This window comes from Ranitomeya variabilis, chromosome 5, assembly GCF_051348905.1.
Source record: "Ranitomeya variabilis isolate aRanVar5 chromosome 5, aRanVar5.hap1, whole genome shotgun sequence".
NCBI lineage: Eukaryota > Metazoa > Chordata > Amphibia > Anura > Dendrobatidae > Ranitomeya > Ranitomeya variabilis.
In genome coordinates, this window is record NC_135236.1 from 531,982,531 (window position 1) to 532,000,576 (window position 18,046).

General features: G+C 45.6%; 1 protein-coding gene across 1 annotated transcript in view; it reads left to right on the forward strand.

The window, feature by feature from the left end:
• Positions 1 to 11,715: 11,715 nt before the first annotated feature.
• The window catches only part of LARS1 (leucyl-tRNA synthetase 1), an 88,730-nt gene continuing 82,399 nt past the window's right edge, over positions 11,716 to 18,046 (forward strand). Inside the window, exon 1 of the mRNA XM_077265832.1 lies at positions 11,716 to 11,856. Coding sequence (XP_077121947.1) covers positions 11,851 to 11,856 — 6 coding nt within the window. The 5' untranslated portion in view covers positions 11,716 to 11,850. The remainder of the gene's footprint in view (positions 11,857 to 18,046) is intronic.

The window sequence follows — 18,046 nt, forward strand, 5'->3', positions numbered from 1 at the left end:
TAGTTCTTACAGCCCCGTAAGATCATCACCTCCTGTACAAGTACATGTCCATTCATTCTTACTATGAGGCACAGATAAGCATGCCGACTTATTTGTTAGAAAAATATTTAGAATTGAGAGTCCTCAGTGGTTGATACCTTTTATTGGTTAACTGAAAAGATGGTAACAAATTGCAAGCTTTCTAAAGTACTCAGGTCCCTTCATCAGGCATAGACTTATTTGTTTTAACACTATCCAGCAGCCGGAGCTCAGCAGAGAGCTCAGTCAGCCACGCTGTCCAGGCTGTCAGCCCCGTAAGATCATTACCTCCTGACACATCTCTTCCTGCAGCTGCATTTAACTCAACGCCTCGGAATCATCGGAACTGCCCAGCTTTTCTCAAACATGTCCGATTCATCACCGATACTATATCATGCAAAAAAGGTATTGTGATATATAGAAAAATTACAGTAAACTCTTGAGCCACAGACTTAACTTCATGGTATTAAAAAGATGGTAATGATGAGGACCTTCCTTAAGCCCCAGCGTGTCATGACAACCCATCAGCACTCTGTGATAGCATCAGTAAAGTCAATGGGCGCCCAACTAGGTCTACACATCGAAGACAAAGATTTACAGCATTTTAGATGATTAAACAGCAGCGATCAGAGGTAGCTCTTGCAATTGTTAGATGCAGATGAAGCATGTATCACACAGTATGCAACCGCTATGGATAGAGTGGGCTCAGTTTCTGTGTATGAAGGGTGTAACCGTTGTTCCATGAGAACTTGCAGAAGAATGTATGTGTCTACCTCTAGCGCCTTCACTCTCCTTAGTCTCCACTCTCCAACTCTTGTCTCAGCAATCTCATTCACTGAATACAGGTTTTTACCCTAAAGTATGCGATTTTACATTCGAAAGATCTGTCTAGAAGTAGATTTCTCTGTTGAGGCACATTACAAAAGTTGCTTTTTTTCCCAAGTATACCTCAATACCAACTATAATGCTTGTGTCCCCATTGGGCCGTTCTGGAATGACCTGATTTTGATACAGGTCTTCCCTGCCTGTGTGTTGGTGGCGAGATCAGTCATTTAACCCCTTAAGCCCCGAGGGTGGTTTGCACGTTAATGACCGGGCCAATTTTTACAATTCTGACCACTGTCCCTTTATGAGGCTATAACTCTGGAACGCTTTGACAGATCTTGGTGATTCTGACATTGTTTTCTCATGACATATTGTACTTCATGTTAGTGGTAAAATTTATTCGATATAACTTGCGTTTATTTGTGAAAAAAATGGAAATTTGGCGAAAATTTTGAAAATTTCGCAATTTTCCAACTTTGAATTTTTATGCCCTTAAATCACAGACATATGTCACGCAAAATACTTAATAAGTAACATTTCCCACATGTCTACTTTAGGCTACGTTCACATTTGCGGTCAGCGCCGCAGCGTCGGGCGCCGCAGCGGCGCCGCATGCGTCATGCGCCCCTATACTTAACATGGGGGCGCATGGACATGCGTTGTGCTGCGTTTTGCGCCGCATGGCCGCAAGCGTTGGACACAAGAAACGCTTCAAGTTGCATTTTTTTTGCGTCCAACTTGCGGGCAAAAACGACGCATGCGGCGCAAAACGCAGCGTTTTAGCGTGCGTTTTGCCGCGTTATTGTTTGCGTTGTGCGCTGCGGCGCCGACGCTGCGGCGCACAACGCAAATGTGAACGTAGCCTAAGGCTACGTTCACATTTGCGGCCAGCGCCGCAGCGTCGGGCGCCGCAGCGGCGCCGCATGCGTCATGCGCCCCTATATTTAACATGGGGGCGCATGGACATGCGGCGCACTTGCGTTTTGCGCCGCATGCGTCGCTGCGGCGCCCGCGTCGGGGCGCAGAGGACGCAGCAAGTTGCATTTTTGCTGCGTCCAAATTCAATGAAAAAAACGACGCATGCGGCGCAAAACGCAGCGTTGTGCATGCGTTTTGCTGCGTTTTTGTTTGCGTTGTGCGCTGCGGCGCCGACGCTGCGGCGCACAACGCAAATGTGAACGTAGCCTTACATCAGCACAATTTTGGAACCAAAATTTTTTTTTGTGACGGAGTTATAAGGGTTAAAAGTTGACCAGCAATTTCTCATTTTTACAACACCATTTTTTTTAGGGACCACATCTCATTTGAAGTCATTTTGAGGGGTCTATATGATAGAAAATACCGAAGTGTGACACCATTCTAAAAACTGCACCCCTCAAGGTGCTCAAAACCACATTCAAGAAGTTTATTAACCCTTCAGGTGTTTTACAGGATTTTTTTGGAATGTTTACATAAAAATGAACATTTAACTTTTTTTCACACAAAATTTATTTCAGCTCCAATTTGTTTTATTTTACCAAGGGTAACAGGAGAAAATGGACCCCAAAGTTGTTGTACAATTTGTCCTGAGTACGCTGATACCCCATATGTGGGGGTAAACCACTGTTTGGGCGCATGGCAGAGCTCGGAAGGAAAGGAGCGCCATTTGACTTTTCAATGCAAAATTGACTGGAATTGAGATGGGACGCCATGTTGCGTTTGGAGAGCCCCTGATGTGCCTAAACATTGAAACCCCCTACAAGTGACACCATTTTGGAAAGTAGACCCCCTAAGGAACTTATCTAGATGTGTGGTGAGCACTTTGACCCACCAAGTGCTTCACAGAAGTTTATAATGCAGAGTCGTAAAAATAAAAAATCATTTTTTCACAAAAATTATCTTTTCGCCCCCAATTTTTTATTTTCCCAAGGGTAAGAGAAGAAATTGGACCCCAAAAAATGTTGTGCAATTTGTCCTGAGTACGCTGATACCCCATATGTGGGTGTAAACCATTGTTTGGGCGCATAGCAGAGCTTGGAAGGGAAGGAGCGCCATTTGACTTTTCAATGCAATATTGACTGGAATTGAGATGAGACGCCATGTTGCGTTTGGAGAGCCCCTGATGTGCCTAAACATTGAAACCCCCCACAAGTGACACCATTTTGGAAAGTAGACCCCCTAAGGAACTTATCTAGATGTGTTTTGAGAGCTTTGAACCCCCAAGTGTTTCACTACACTTTATAACGCAAAGCCGTGAAAATAAAAATTCTTTTTTTGTTTTCACAAAAATGATTTTTTAGCCCCCAGTTTTGTATTTTCACAAGGGTAACAGGATAAATTAGACCCCAAAGGTTGTTGTCCAATTTGTCCTGAGTATGCTGATACCCCATATGTGGGGGGGAACCACTGTTTGGGCGCATGACAGAGCTCGGAAGGGAAGGAGCGCCATTTGGAATGCAGACTTAAATGGATTGGTCTGCAGGCGTCATGTTGCATTTGCAGAGCCCCTGATGTACCCAAACAGTACAAACCCCCCACAGGTGACCCCATATTGGAAACTAGACCTCCCAAGGAACTTATCTAGATGTGTTGTGAGAACTTTGAACCCCCAAGTGTTTCACTACACTTTATAACGCAAAGCCGTGAAAATAAAAATTCTTTTTTTTTTTTTTTCACAAAAATGATTTTTTAGCCCCCAGTTTTGTATTTTCACAAGGGTAACAGGATAAATTAGACCCCAAAAGTTGTTGTCCAATTTGTCCTGAGTACGCTGATACCCCAATATGTGGGGGGGGAACCACTGTTTGGGCGCATGACAGAGCTCAGAAGGGAAGGAGCGCCATTTGGAATGCAGACTTAAATGGATTGGTCAGCAGCCGTCACGTTGCATTTGCAGAGCCCCTGATGTACCCAAACAGTACAAACCCCCCACAAGTGACCCCATATTGGAAACTAGACCCCCCAAGGAACTTATCTAGATGTGTTGTGAGAACTTTGAACCCCCAAGTGTTTCACTACAGTTTATAACGCAGAGCCGTGAAAATAAAACATCTTTTTTTTTTCTCACAAAAACGATTTTTAGCCCCCCAAATTTTTAATTTTTTTTTCAAGGATAGCAAGAGAACTTGGACCCCAGAAGTTGTTGTTCAATTTGTCCCGAGTACGCCGATAACCCATATGTTGGGGTAAACCCCTTTTTGGGCGCACGGGAGAGCTCGGAAGGGAAGGAGCACTGTTTTACTTTTTCAACGCAGAATTGGCTGGAATTGAGATTGGACGCCATGTCGCGTTTGGAGAGCCCCTGATGTGCCTGGACAGTGGAAACTCCCCAATTCTACCTGAAACCCTAACCCAAACACACCCCTAACCCTAATCCCAACGGTAACCCTAACCACACCCCTAGCCCTGACACACCCATAATTCTAATCCCAACCCTAATCCAAACCGTAAATATGTAATTCAAACCCTAACTTTAGCCCCAACCCTAACCCTAACTTTAGCCCCAACCCTAACCCTAACTTTACCTCCAACCCTAGCCCTAACCCTAACCCTAGCCCTAACCCTAACTTTAGCCCCAACCCGAACCCTCGCCCTAACTCTAGACCTAATGGGAAAATGGAAATAAATACATTTTTTGAATTTTATTATTTTTCCCTAACTAAGGGGGTGATGAAGGAGGGTTTGATTTACTTTTATAGCGTTTTTTATATCGGATTTTTATGATTGGCAGCTGTCACACACTAAAAGACGCTTTTTATAGCAAAAAAGTTTTTGCGTCTCCACATTTTGAGACCTATAATTTTTCCACATTTTGCTCCACAGAGTCATGTTAGGTTTTGTTTTTTGCGGGACGAGTTGACGTTTTTATTGGTAACATTTTCGGACACGTGACTGTTTTTGATCACTTTTTATTCCGATTTTTGTGAGGCAGAATGACCAAAAACCTGCTAATCATGAATTTCTTTTGGGAGAGGCGTTTATACCGTTCCGTGTTTGGTAAAATTGATAAAGCAGTTTTATTCGACGGGTCAGTACGATTACAGCGATATCTCATTTATATCATTTTTTTATGTTTTGGCGCTTTTATACGATAAAAACTATTTTATAGAAAAAATAATTATTTTAGTATCGCTTTATTCTCAGGAATATAACTTTTTTATTTTTTTGCTGATGATGCTGTATGGCGGCTTGTTTTTTGCGGGACAAGATGACGTTTTCAGCGGTACCATGATTATTTATATCAGTCTTTTTGATCGCGTGTTATTCCACTTTTTGTTCGGCGTTATGGTAATAAAGCGTTGTTTTTTGCCTCGTTTTTTTTTTTTTTTCTTACGGTGTTCACTGAAGGGGTTAACTAGTGGGGCAGTTTTATAGGTTGGGTCGTTACGGACGCGGCGATACTAAATATGTGCACTTTTATTGTTTTGTTTTTTTTATTTAGATAAAGAAATGTATTTATGGGAATAATATATATTTTTTTTATTATTTATTTAGGAATTTTTTTTTATTTTTTTTTTACACATGTGGAAAAAATTTTTTTTAACTTTTTTACTTTGTCCCAGGGGGGGGACATCACAGATCGATGATCTGATAGTGTGCACAGCACTCTGTCAGATCACCGATCTCACTTACATCGGTGCAGGCTTACCAGCGTCTGCTCTGAGCAGGCGCTCGGTAAGCCACCTTTCTCCCTGCAGGACCCGGATGCCGCGGCCATCTTGGATCCGGGACCTGCAGGGAGGAAGGAGGTAGGAGACCCTCGGAGCAACGCGATCACATCGCGTTGCTCCGGGGGTCTCAGGGAAGCCCGCAGGGAGCCCCCTCCCTGCGCGATGCTTCCCTATACCGCCGGTACACTGCGATCATGTTTGATCGCGGTGTGCCGGGGGTTAATGTGCCGGGGGCGGTCCGTGACCGCTCCTGGCACATAGTGCCGGATGTCAGCTGCGATAGGCAGCTGACACGCGGCCGATAGCATATGACGTACTATCCCGTCACCCGGAATTAAGTCCCAGGTCACCTTGACGGGATAGTACGTCATACGGGATTAAGGGGTTAATACTCTAGTAGCACCACTTATTCGAAAAAATGAAAAATGGCAGTGGGTCATTCGATGCCAGCTTTAACATTTGTCCATCCAGTTCAGCCTATATTATTCCGTCAGAATAAATCTCCAGTTCCACATACTTCCAAAGAACCTAATAACTGTAAGATACAATATTGTTACGCTCCAGGAAGACATCCAGGCCTTTCTTGAACCCCTTGACTGAGTTCGCCATCACCACCTCCTCAGGCAAGGAATTCCAGATTCTCACTGCCCTAACAGTAAAGAATCCTCTTCTATGTTGGTGGAAAAACCTTCTCTCCTCCAGATGCAGACAATGCCCCCTTGTGACTGTCACATTCCTTGGTATAAACAGATCCTCGGAGAGATTTGTACTGTCTCCTTATATACTTATACATGGTTACTAGATCGCCCCTCAGTCGTCTTTTTTTCTAGGTTAAATAATCCTAATTTTGTTACTCTCTCTGGGTATTGTAGTTCCCCCATCCCCTTTATTAATTTTGTTGCCCTCCTTTGAACTCGCTCTAGTTCCATTATATCCTTCCTGAGCACTGGTGCCCAAAACTGTACACAGTACTCCATGTGCAGTCTAACCAGGGATTTCTACAGAGGCAGTATAATGTTCTCATCATGTGTATCCTGACCTCTTTTAATGCACCCCATGATCCTGTTTGCCTTGGCAGCCGCTGCCTGGCACTGGCTGCTCCAGGTAAGTTTATCATTAACTAGGATCTTCAAGTCCTTCTCCATGTCAGATTTACCCAGTGGTTTCCCGTTCAGTATGTAATGGTGATATTGATTCCTTCTTCCCATGTGTATAAACTTACATTTACCATTGTTAAACCGCATCTGCCACCTTTCAGCCCAAGTTTCCAACTTATCCAGAGCCATCTGTAGCAGAGTACTATCTTCTCTTGTATTGGCTGCATTACATAGTTTTGTATCATCTGCAAATATTGATGATATTTTACTGTGTAAACCTTCTGCCAGATCATTAATATGTTGAAAAGTGGTTGTTTCATCGGTATTTTTTGCACCTGTGTTGTTGCCATCATTAATCAGGTCCGATGCGCCCTGCTGGTGCATTTGTTTGGAGGCTTCAGCAGGTAACAATCTCTGCTTTTTTCTCTGTGATTTTTTTTGTCAATTTTCTGGAGGATTTTTAAGTCCTCTTTGTGCGTCTGTGAGCTTTTACTCAATGTTTAGCGTTAGGACCAGCAAAAATGTAAGGACCCTTGACGTGGGTTGCCGGCTTACGTATTGAGGCCCCAATATAAACTAATACCTTACATACATTGATATGTGGTTTTTTTTTGCACTTTATCTTGCAGGGTGCAGTCGGACCAAGATGGCTCTGTAAACTGGAATATGAGCCATGCATACAGGAGGGGGGTCATTATACAGTATGGAGCATCATGTGTGGCCATTATACAGTATTGAGCATCATGTGGGATCATTTTACAGTATGGAGAACTGTGTGTGGCCATTATACAGTATTGAGCATCATGTGGGATCATTATACAGTATTGAGCATCATGTGTGACCATTACACAGTATTCAGCATCATGTGTGGCCATTATTCAGTATTGAGCATCATGTGTGGCCATTATACGGTATGGAGCATCATGTGGGGCCATTATACAGTATGGAGCACTGTGTGGCCATATTTTTTTTTGTTTATAATTATTGTATATGAAACAGCGTGATCAGCAGTGCTAAATGGCTGTGGTTGGGACGTGGATATGGGTGTGACTAGTTGTGAAATGGGTGTGGTCAGAGGCGTGGCCTAAAATTTTATACCTCCTTCCCTTCATCAAAAGTTGGGGGGTATGGTACCGCATTTGCCAGATCACGGCAAGTGCCGCAAATCCCATAGGGAATAAATGAGGCCGAATGCAGTGTTGCCGTAAGTGATCCGTTACGTGGCAGATGCAGAAAAACTGCCCGATCTGCTGCAAAAGGCTACTTTCACATCAGCGATTCTTGCCAAAGTCACTGCCGATACGGTCATACTCACCAAAGGGGGAGGCAGCACTAAAAGTGCCTAGGGCAGCAGAATCTCTAAATACGGCCCTGCTCGTGGGTGTATACCATCTGGACCAGGAGATTTATCTATTGTAATCTTATTTAGCCGGTTTCGCACCTCTTCTTAGGTTAGATTGGTGACCTTTAATATAAGGTTTTCATTGTCTCCTGGCATTTCACCTAGCATTTCATTTTCCACCGTGAATACCGTGGAGAAGAAGGTGTTTAATATATTAGCTTTTTCCTCGTCATCTACAACCATTCTTTCCTCACAACTTTTTAAGGGGCCTACAATTTCACTTATGATTCTTTTACTATTGATATAGCTGAAGAACAGTTTGGGATTAGTTTTAGGGTATGTGCACACGATGCAGATTTGGTGCAGAATTTTCTGCACAAAATCTGCATCTTCTGGCAGAAAACGCAGCTGACAATTCCTGCGTTTTTTTGTGTGCGTTTTTTGCAGTGCAGTTTTGGTGCAGTTTTTTAGTGCGTTTTTAGTGCTTTTTTTATACTGATTTGTCAGCTTTTTTTTTTAAAGCTAAAGAAAGAGATAAAGTTTAAATAAATATATATATATTTACGTGATTAAGGGGACGTCACCTTGACATTGTATGGCTACGTTCACATTTGCGTTGTTGGGCACAGTGTCGGCAACGCAACGCAACCAACAACACATGTACACAACGCAGCGTTTTGCGACGCAGGCGTTGTCATAAGATCCTACAGATCGGGAATTTTGGCGCAGGGAAAACGCTACAAGTAGCGTCCCCTGCGCCCTGTCCTGTGCGTCTATATGACGCATGCGTCGTAAAACGTAGTACAACGCATACCGATGCATGTCCATGCGCCCCCAATGTTAAAGATAGGGGCGCATGACGCATGCGTCGGTATGCGTCACCGACGCTGCGCCCAACAACGCAAATGTGAACGTAGCCTAAGGTGACGTTAACCCCAGTTAATAATGGAGAGGCTATAACAACCTCAAAATGAAGTATAATAACTCACAAGCTCATAAAAATGAAATAATTTCTTAAACACTTAAAACATACAAACAAAATCCATATACGAATAATATTATTATACTGCAGAGTTCTTTAAATATTGGGTAAAGGTGCACCAAAGAAACACACTAAATGTCGCATAATGAAGAAGTAGGAGGGCATAGTCACATACAAACTGAATCCCAGTAGTCACTAATTTTAGCTCATCTGACTACCCATATTGTTGCAGGGATCCACTACTGCACTATACTACCAAACAAACAATTCAACGGTCCAGTGACCCAAAGTTTCGCACGTGCAGTAAGGACTATTGGTCCCATGGTAAAATCTTACCTCTCTCCTTCTCCATAGTGCCAACACACGCCCCCATAATAGGAAGTATCTCAGGGTACTATCCCAATTGGTTCTGGGTAATCCTGGCAGGACCAATTTGTGATTATGGTTTCTGGACCTGAGTTGTTGTTTCTAATAATGGAGAGGCGTCTATAAAGACGCCTCTCCATTATTAACCCCTCAAAGAAAATTGGCGTAGGCTCCCGCCCAATTTTCATGTCCAGAAAGGGAAAGCCAGCGACTGCAGGCTGCTAATTTGTAGCCAGGGAAGGGGTTAATCTTCCCAGGCTATGAATATCGGCCCACAGCTGTCTGCGCGGCCTTACTGGCTATTAAAATAGGAGGACCCCAGAAAAAAAATGACATGGGGTCCCCCTATATTTTATAGCCAGAAAAGGCTACGCAGCTGCGGGCTGATATTCATAGCCTAGAGAGGGGCCATGGATATTGGCCCCCCTGGCTACAACTACCAGCCCACTGTAAGATGCGCCAAATCTGGCGCTTAGCCTCTCTCTTCCCACTCCCGTGTAGCGGTGGGATATGGGGTAATAAGGGGTTAACGTCACCTTGACATTGTAAGGTGACGTTAACCCCAGTTAATAATGGAGAGGCGTCTATAAGACGCCTCTCCATTATTAACCCCAAATTACTGAACACAAAAAAAAAAGACACAGGAAAAAGTATTTTAATATTCTAAATTTTACCATACTTACAAATCCCTTGGTGATCTGTAGTCTTTTCCGACGTAGTCCATTAATATCGAGTGTCCCACGACGATCTGCCATGGAGATCAGCCACACCAGGAGATGTGACTGCTCTCCACGGCTGCCAAAACACACTGACAGGAGCAAAAGCTCCTGCAGTGTGTCTGCGCATGCGCGCGAGTTTACCGGCGTTCAATGAACTCCGGGACTCTCGCTTTACGACACTGCTGCGTGAGAGATTTCACGGCAGGTCAATTGCCGTAAAGTGAGCTCCCGGAGTTCATTTAGCTCCAGGAAACGAACGGGCAGCTCCGATACACTGCAGGAGCGATTAACTCCTGCAGCGTATCACCGGAGGACGTCGTGGGACAACCTATACTATGGATTACGACGGAAAAGATTTTTTTTTTTTTATTTTGGGACAAGGATGATCGTGGATGGTGGCCTTCGGGGACGTATGTGGTGAGTATGTACTACATGTTATATGTGTGTTTGTGTTTTTAACCCATTGTAGTCAGTCGCCTGACGATGGGACAGCTCTCCCATCATCACATTTCGATGGGAGAAGTAGTCCCACCCGACGAATGACTACAATGAGTCACTACTGACAGACACACACACACACTATACATACCATTTCTACCATACGCCTCACATCGATCCCCATCCGACGGTACGACTCCATTTTTGCTACACTCCGCCCACACACTTCCTCCACATCACTGACGTCACTTCCTTCTGCTGCGGTTTTGACACCCAAATCCGCATAAAATCTGCAGATGGTTTTTACATCTGCAGTTTTTATGCGGATTTGACCCACAAAATGGGAGTCAATGGGTGCAGAAACGCTGCAGTTCTGCACTAAAGTGACATGCGCTTCTTTGAAATCTGCAGCGTTTCTGCACAGCTTTTTTTTCACATTGATTTACATTGTTATGTAAATCACAGTGCAGTTCTGCAGCAGAAAAAACCGCTGCAGAACTGCACTAAATCTGCATCGTGTGCACATAGCCTTACTCTCCTTAGCAATGTGCTTCTCGGTTTCCTTTTTGGCAGCTTTAATTAGTTTTTAGATAAAGCATTTTTCTCCCTATAGTTTGTTAGAGTTTCAATGGTGCCATCCTGCTTTAGTGGTTGAAGCATCAACCACTAAAACTGTGTAAAACTGAAGCTTTTGTAATGAAAGTTATGTTATTATCCTTACTTCTATGATAGGAGTTAAATATTCAATAAAACTCATTCTTGTCAAAGTGATGGATGCTCAGTGAGATAAAATCTTACCTTACATGTGGGTGTACTCATTTACGCAGAGCACTGACATATATATATATATATATATATATATATATATATATATATACCACCATTAGCTCAGCGATATTCTATTATATTTTTATTGTGATACTTTGCTTGTTACTAACTTGTAAAAATCCCAATAAAATATTGTAGATAAGAAAAGCCCCTCCAGCGCCGCCAGTATACGGTGTCTCCGGCCTCCCACGTCTGGGAGCCGAGGTGAGCGGCCTGCGACCCCGGCACTGCGCTTACCGCACGGTCTAGGGCCTACAGCTCTCTGAGATCACGACCACCTTCCTCTAGCGCGGTGCATTCTGGTTCTCCAGCTGTCCACTGTCAGACTGGAGGAGATCTAAAAGCTAGTATGTAAAGAACGCCGTTTGTCAATAAAGCTGATGCAATGTCCTTGCCGATGCATGCTGGGAAGTGTAGTCCTGGATGATTCTGGTGTTATGTGCTGGGACTAGGCATGCACTACAATGCCCGGCATGCTTTGCAGGGAAACCTCTAGGTTTCCGCTTCGAAGCCGGCAACGTGTGTGAGTGAGAGAAGGGTTGCAGCCTGCAAGTGTGAGCGGCCTGGGCTGTGCACAGCTGCCACCATGACGGTCAGTACCGGGGGACCCCCGCATAGCAGGCTTATTAGGAGGTATATGGGTGTCCATTGTATACAGCTGTGTTGTGGAGGAGGAAGTCACAGGACAGAAGGCAGAACAGTGCACTGCATGTTTGGCAGTGAGAACAGTTCATTATAATGTATAATTATATAATGTAATGTATATATAAATGTAATGTATTATAATGTAACTGAACCCCTAATGATACTTTTTGAGAATCCCCTAAATGACAGCTGTCACTGGTGTCAGATTAGTAATACCCACTGGTGACAGGCAGGTGCGCAGGGTATGGAAGCCCAATATGAGAGCTGTCAGTGGTGTCAGATCAGTAATACCCACTGGTGACAGGCAGGTGCGCAGGGTATGGACGCCCAATATGAGAGCTGTCAGTGGTGGCAGATCAGTAATACCTACTGGTGACAGGCAGGTGGCAGGGTATGGACCCCCAATACGACAGCTGTCACTGGTGGCAGATCAGTAATACCCACTGGTGACAGGCAGGTGGCAGGGTATGGACCCCCAATACGACAGCTGTCACTGGTGGCAGATCAGTAATACCTACTGGTGACAGGCAGGTGGCAGGGTATGGACCCCCAATACGACAGCTGTCAGTGGTGTCAGATCAGTAATACCTACTGGTGACAGGCAGGTGGCAGGGTATGGACCCCCAATATGAGAGCTGTCAGTGGTGGCAGATCAGTAATACCCACTGGTGACAGGCAGGTGCGCAGGGTATGGAAGCCCAATATGAGAGCTGTCACTGGTGGCAGATCAGTAATACCCACTGGTGACAGGCAGGTGCGCAGGGTATGGAAGCCCAATATGAGAGCTGTCACTGGTGGCAGATCAGTAATACCCACTGGTGACAGGCAGGAGCGCAGGGTATGGACCCCCAATATGAGAGCTGTCAGTGGTATCAGATCAGTAATACCCACTGGTGACAGGCAGGTGCGCAGGGTATGGAAGCCCAATATGAGAGCTGTCACTGGTGGCAGATCAGTAATACCCACTGGTGACAGGCAGGTGCGCAGGGTATGGACCCCCAATATGAGAGCTGTCACTGGTGGCAGATCAGTAATACCCACTGGTGACAGGCAGGTGCGCAGGGTATGGACCCCCAATATGACAGCTGTCACTGGTGGCAGATCAGTAATACCCACTGGTGACAGGCAGGTGTGCAAGGTATGGACCCCCAATACGACAGCTGTCAGTGGTGTCAGATCAGTAATACCCACTGGTGACAGGCAGGTGGCAGGGTATGGACCCCCAATATGAGAGCTGTCAGTGGTGTCAGATCAGTAATACCCACTGGTGACAGGCAGGTGGCAGGGTATGGACGCCCAATATGAGAGCTGTCACTGGTGGCAGATCAGTAATACCCACTGGTGACAGGCAGGTGGCAGGGTATGGACCCCCAATACGACAGCTGTCACTGGTGGCAGATCAGTAATACCTACTGGTGACAGGCAGGTGGCATGGTATGGACCCCCAATATGAGAGCTGTCAGTGGTGGCAGATCAGTAATACCCACTGGTGACAGGCAGGTGGCAGGGTATGGACCCCCAATATGACAGCTGTCACTGGTGTCAGATCAGTAATACCCACTGGTGACAGGCAGGTGGCAGGATATGGACGCCCAATATGAGAGCTGTCACTGGTGGCAGATCAGTAATACCCACTGGTGACAGGCAGGTGCGCAGGGTATGGACCCCCAATATGACAGCTGTCACTGGTGGCAGATCAATAATACCCACTGGTGACAGGCAGGTGGCAGGGTATGGACCCCCAATACGACAGCTGTCACTGGTGGCAGATCAGTAATACCTACTGGTGACAGGCAGGAGGCAGGGTATGGACCCCCAATATGAGAGCTGTCAGTGGTGGCAGATCAGTAATACCCACTGGTGACAGGCAGGTGGCAGGGTATGGACCCCCAATATGACTGCTGTCACTTGTGTCAGATCAGTAATACCCACTGGTGACAGGCAGGTGGCAGGATATGGACGCCCAATATGAGAGCTGTCACTGGTGGCAGATCAGTAATACCCACTGGTGACAGGCAGGTGCGCAGGGTGTGGACCCCCAATATGACAGCTGTCACTGGTGGCAGATCAATAATACCCACTGGTGACAGGCAGGTGGCAGGGTATGGACGCCCAATATGAGAGCTGTCACTGGTGGCAGATCAGTAATACCCACTGGTGACAGGCAGGTGGCAGGGTATGGACCCCCAATACGACAGCTGTCACTGGTGGCAGATCAGTAATACCTACTGGTGACAGGCAGGTGGCAGGGTATGGACCCCCAATATGAGAGCTGTCAGTGGTGGCAGATCAGTAATACCCACTGGTGACAGGCAGGTGGCAGGGTATGGACCCCCAATATGACAGCTGTCACTGGTGTCAGATCAGTAATACCCACTGGTGACAGGCAGGTGCGCAGGGTATGGACCCCCAATATGACAGCTGTCACTGGTGGCAGATCAATAATACCCACTGGTGACAGGCAGGTGGCAGGGTATGGACCCCCAATACGACAGCTGTCACTGGTGGCAGATCAGTAATACCTACTGGTGACAGGCAGGTGGCAGGGTATGGACCCCCAATATGAGAGCTGTCAGTGGTGGCAGATCAGTAATACCCACTGGTGACAGGCAGGTGGCAGGGTATGGACCCCCAATATGACAGCTGTCAGTGGTGTCAGATCAGTAATACCCACTGGTGACAGGCAGGTGGCAGGGTATGGACGCCCAATATGAGAGCTGTCACTGGTGGCAGATCAGTAATACCCACTGGTGACAGGCAGGTGCGCAGGGTATGGACCCCCAATATGACAGCTGTCACTGGTGGCAGATCAATAATACCCACTGGTGACAGGCAGGTGGCAGGGTATGGACCCCCAATACGACAGCTGTCACTGGTGGCAGATCAGTAATACCCACTGGTGGCAGTGACAGGCAGCAGCAGTTTCTTGTCAGCGCTGCACTGACCCTGGCCAGAATTATGAGATCACAGTGCTCTGCAGCGATCCTGGTCAGATTCCAGGCAGCTTTTACATGCTCAATAGATAAGAGCTTGTAAGCACTCCATATGTTCTGCCACTGCTATAAGACAGCAGTGTTGGTCGATCTCCTAGACAACATGCTGTAAAGCAAAGAAACCAATGAAAAGTGTTCTCCTCTCTAGAACGGCTGTAAATGTTAATAAAGAGTACAGTATATTGCAGTTGTATTAAGCGATTTCTGACAATGTCCATCTATTCATCCTGAAAATAAACCTTTAGTGGAGGTGGAAAAAAAATTATACTCACCTCTCAGCTGCCATGGCAACCCATCCACCACACTCAAATTTGTCTCTAGAATTGTGGGGGCTGGTGGCCGGTGTGGATTGTCATAATGGGAGGGGGCCACTTGATCATTCACACTCTACTTTTTTGCCTTGCATTTTTGGAGCCACTGAGTGCTTGTTTTTTGTTTTTTAAATCTGCAGCATTTTAATTCTTTCAGCATTTTAGCAGTATTTTTTACCTATGAAAATGAGTGACAAAAATGCACAAAAAAACACATCAAAACGTGCGTAATTTACGTAGCCTTTTTCCTGGCAACATTCTGGGTTTTGGTGCAGAAAATTCTGCAGTAAAAATGCTGCATGTGAAAATTCTCCTGGAGCAGGGGTGGGAAATTAATTTTCCTAGGGTGCCACATGATAGACCGTGACTGTTATGGAGTGCCGAACAATAGTTTGAAATTAATTCTGTTCGTTATTATTGACACTAGATGGTGGCCCGATTCTAATGCATCGGGTATTCTAGAATATGTATGTATGTATATAGCAGCCACGTAGTATATAGGAACTATGTAGTATATAGCAGACAAATACTATGTGGCCTGTGCTATATACTATGTGGCCTGTGCTATATACTATGTGGCTGCTATATACATACATACATAATGTAGTATTGTAGAATACCTGCTGCATTAATACAGGCCACGCAGTATATAACACAGCCCATGCAGTATATAGCAGCCAACGCAGTATATAACACGGCCCACGCAGTATACAGTTCTATGAAAAAGTTTGGGCACCCCTATTAATCTTAAGCTTAATGTTTTATAAAAATTGTTTTTTTTGCAACAGCTATTTCAGTTTCATATATCTAATAACTGTTGGACACAGTAATGTTTCTGCCTTGAAATGAGGTTTATTGTACTAACAGAAAATGTGCAATCTGCATTCAAACAAAATTTGACAGGTGCATAAGTATGGGCACTCTTATCATTTTCTGGTTTTAAATACTCCTACCTGCTAGACAGACAGAAAGACAGACAGAAGGACAGACAGACGGAAGTGACCCTTAGACAATTATATAGTAGATATTAATTACAACTGTATTATTTTATATTTTATTTTATCAGTTAATATTGAACAGAATTAAGTATGCAGACATCCCCCCTATATACAGCATGAGCCTCACACAACCTCGTTATATACAGCATGAGCCCCACACAGCCTCCCTATATACAGAATGTGCCCCACACAGCCTCCCTATATACAGCATGAGCCCCACACAGCCTCCCTATATACAGAATGTGCCCCACACAGCCTCCCTATATACAGCATGAGCCCCACACAGCCTCCCTATATACAGCATAAGCCCCACACAGCCTCCCTATATACAACATGAGCCCCGCACAGCCTCCCTATATACAGCATGAGCCCCACACAGCCTCCCTATATACAACATGAGCCCCGCACAGCCTCCCTATGTAGAGCATGAGCCTCACACAGCCTCCCTATATACAGCATGAGCCCCACACAGCCTTCCTATATAAAGCACAAGCCCCCACACAGCCTCCGTATATATAGCATGAGCCCCGACACAGCCTCCATATATACACTGAGCCTCACACAGCCTCCATATATACAGCATGTGCCCCACACAGCCTCCATATATACACTGAGTCTCACACAGCCTCCATATATACAGCATGTGCCCCACACAGGCTCCATATATACACTGAGCCTCACACAGCCTCCATATATACAGCATGTGCCCCACACAGCCTCCATATATACACTGAGCCTCACACAGCCTCCATATATACAGCATGAGCCCCACACAGCCTCCCTATATACACTGAGCCCCACACAGCCTCCATATATACTGCACTAGATGGTAGCCCGATTGTAACTTATCGGGTATTCTAGAATATGTATGTAGTTTATTTATGAAGATTTCAGAATAATGCAATTTATACACAGGATTCGGCCGGCCGCGACCAATTAGCGAAGCGTGGTTCAAAGCCGGACTGCGCCTGTCACTGATTGTTCACGGCCGGCCACGTAGTGTATATAACAGCCCACGTAGTATATAGCACAGCCCACGTAGTATATAGCACAGCCCACGTAGTATATAGCACAGCCCACGTAGTATATAGCACAGCCCACGGAGTATATAGCACAGCCCATGGAGTATATAGCACAGCCCACGTAGTATATAACAGCCCACGCAGTATATAGCACAGCCATGTAGTATATAACACAGCCCACGTAGTATATAGCACAGCCCACGGAGTGTATAACAGCCCACATAGCATATAACACAGCCACTTAGTTTATAACAGCCCATGTAGCATATAACACAGCTCACGTAGTATATAACAGCCCACGCACACAGTATATAACACAGCCCATGTAGTGTATAACACAGCCCACGTAGCCCCACACAGCCTCCCTATATACAGCATAAGCCCCACACAGCCTCCCTATATACAGCATAAGCCCCACACAGCCTCCCTATATACAGCATGAGCCCCACACAGCCTCCCTATATACAGCATGAGCCCCACACAGCCTCCCTATATACAGCATGAGCCCCACACAGCCTCCCTATATACAGCATAAGCCCCACACAGCCTCCCTATATACAGCATGAGCCCCACACAGCCTCCCTATATACAGCATGAGCCCCACACAGCCTCCCTATATACAGCATAAGCCCCACACAGCCTCCCTATATACAGCATGAGCCCCACACAGCCTTCCTATATACAGCATGAGCCCCACACAGCCTCCCTATATACAGCATGAGCCCCACACAGCCTCCCTATATACAGCATGAGCCCCACACAGCCTCCCTATATACAGCATGAGCCCCACACAGCCTCCCTATATACAGCATA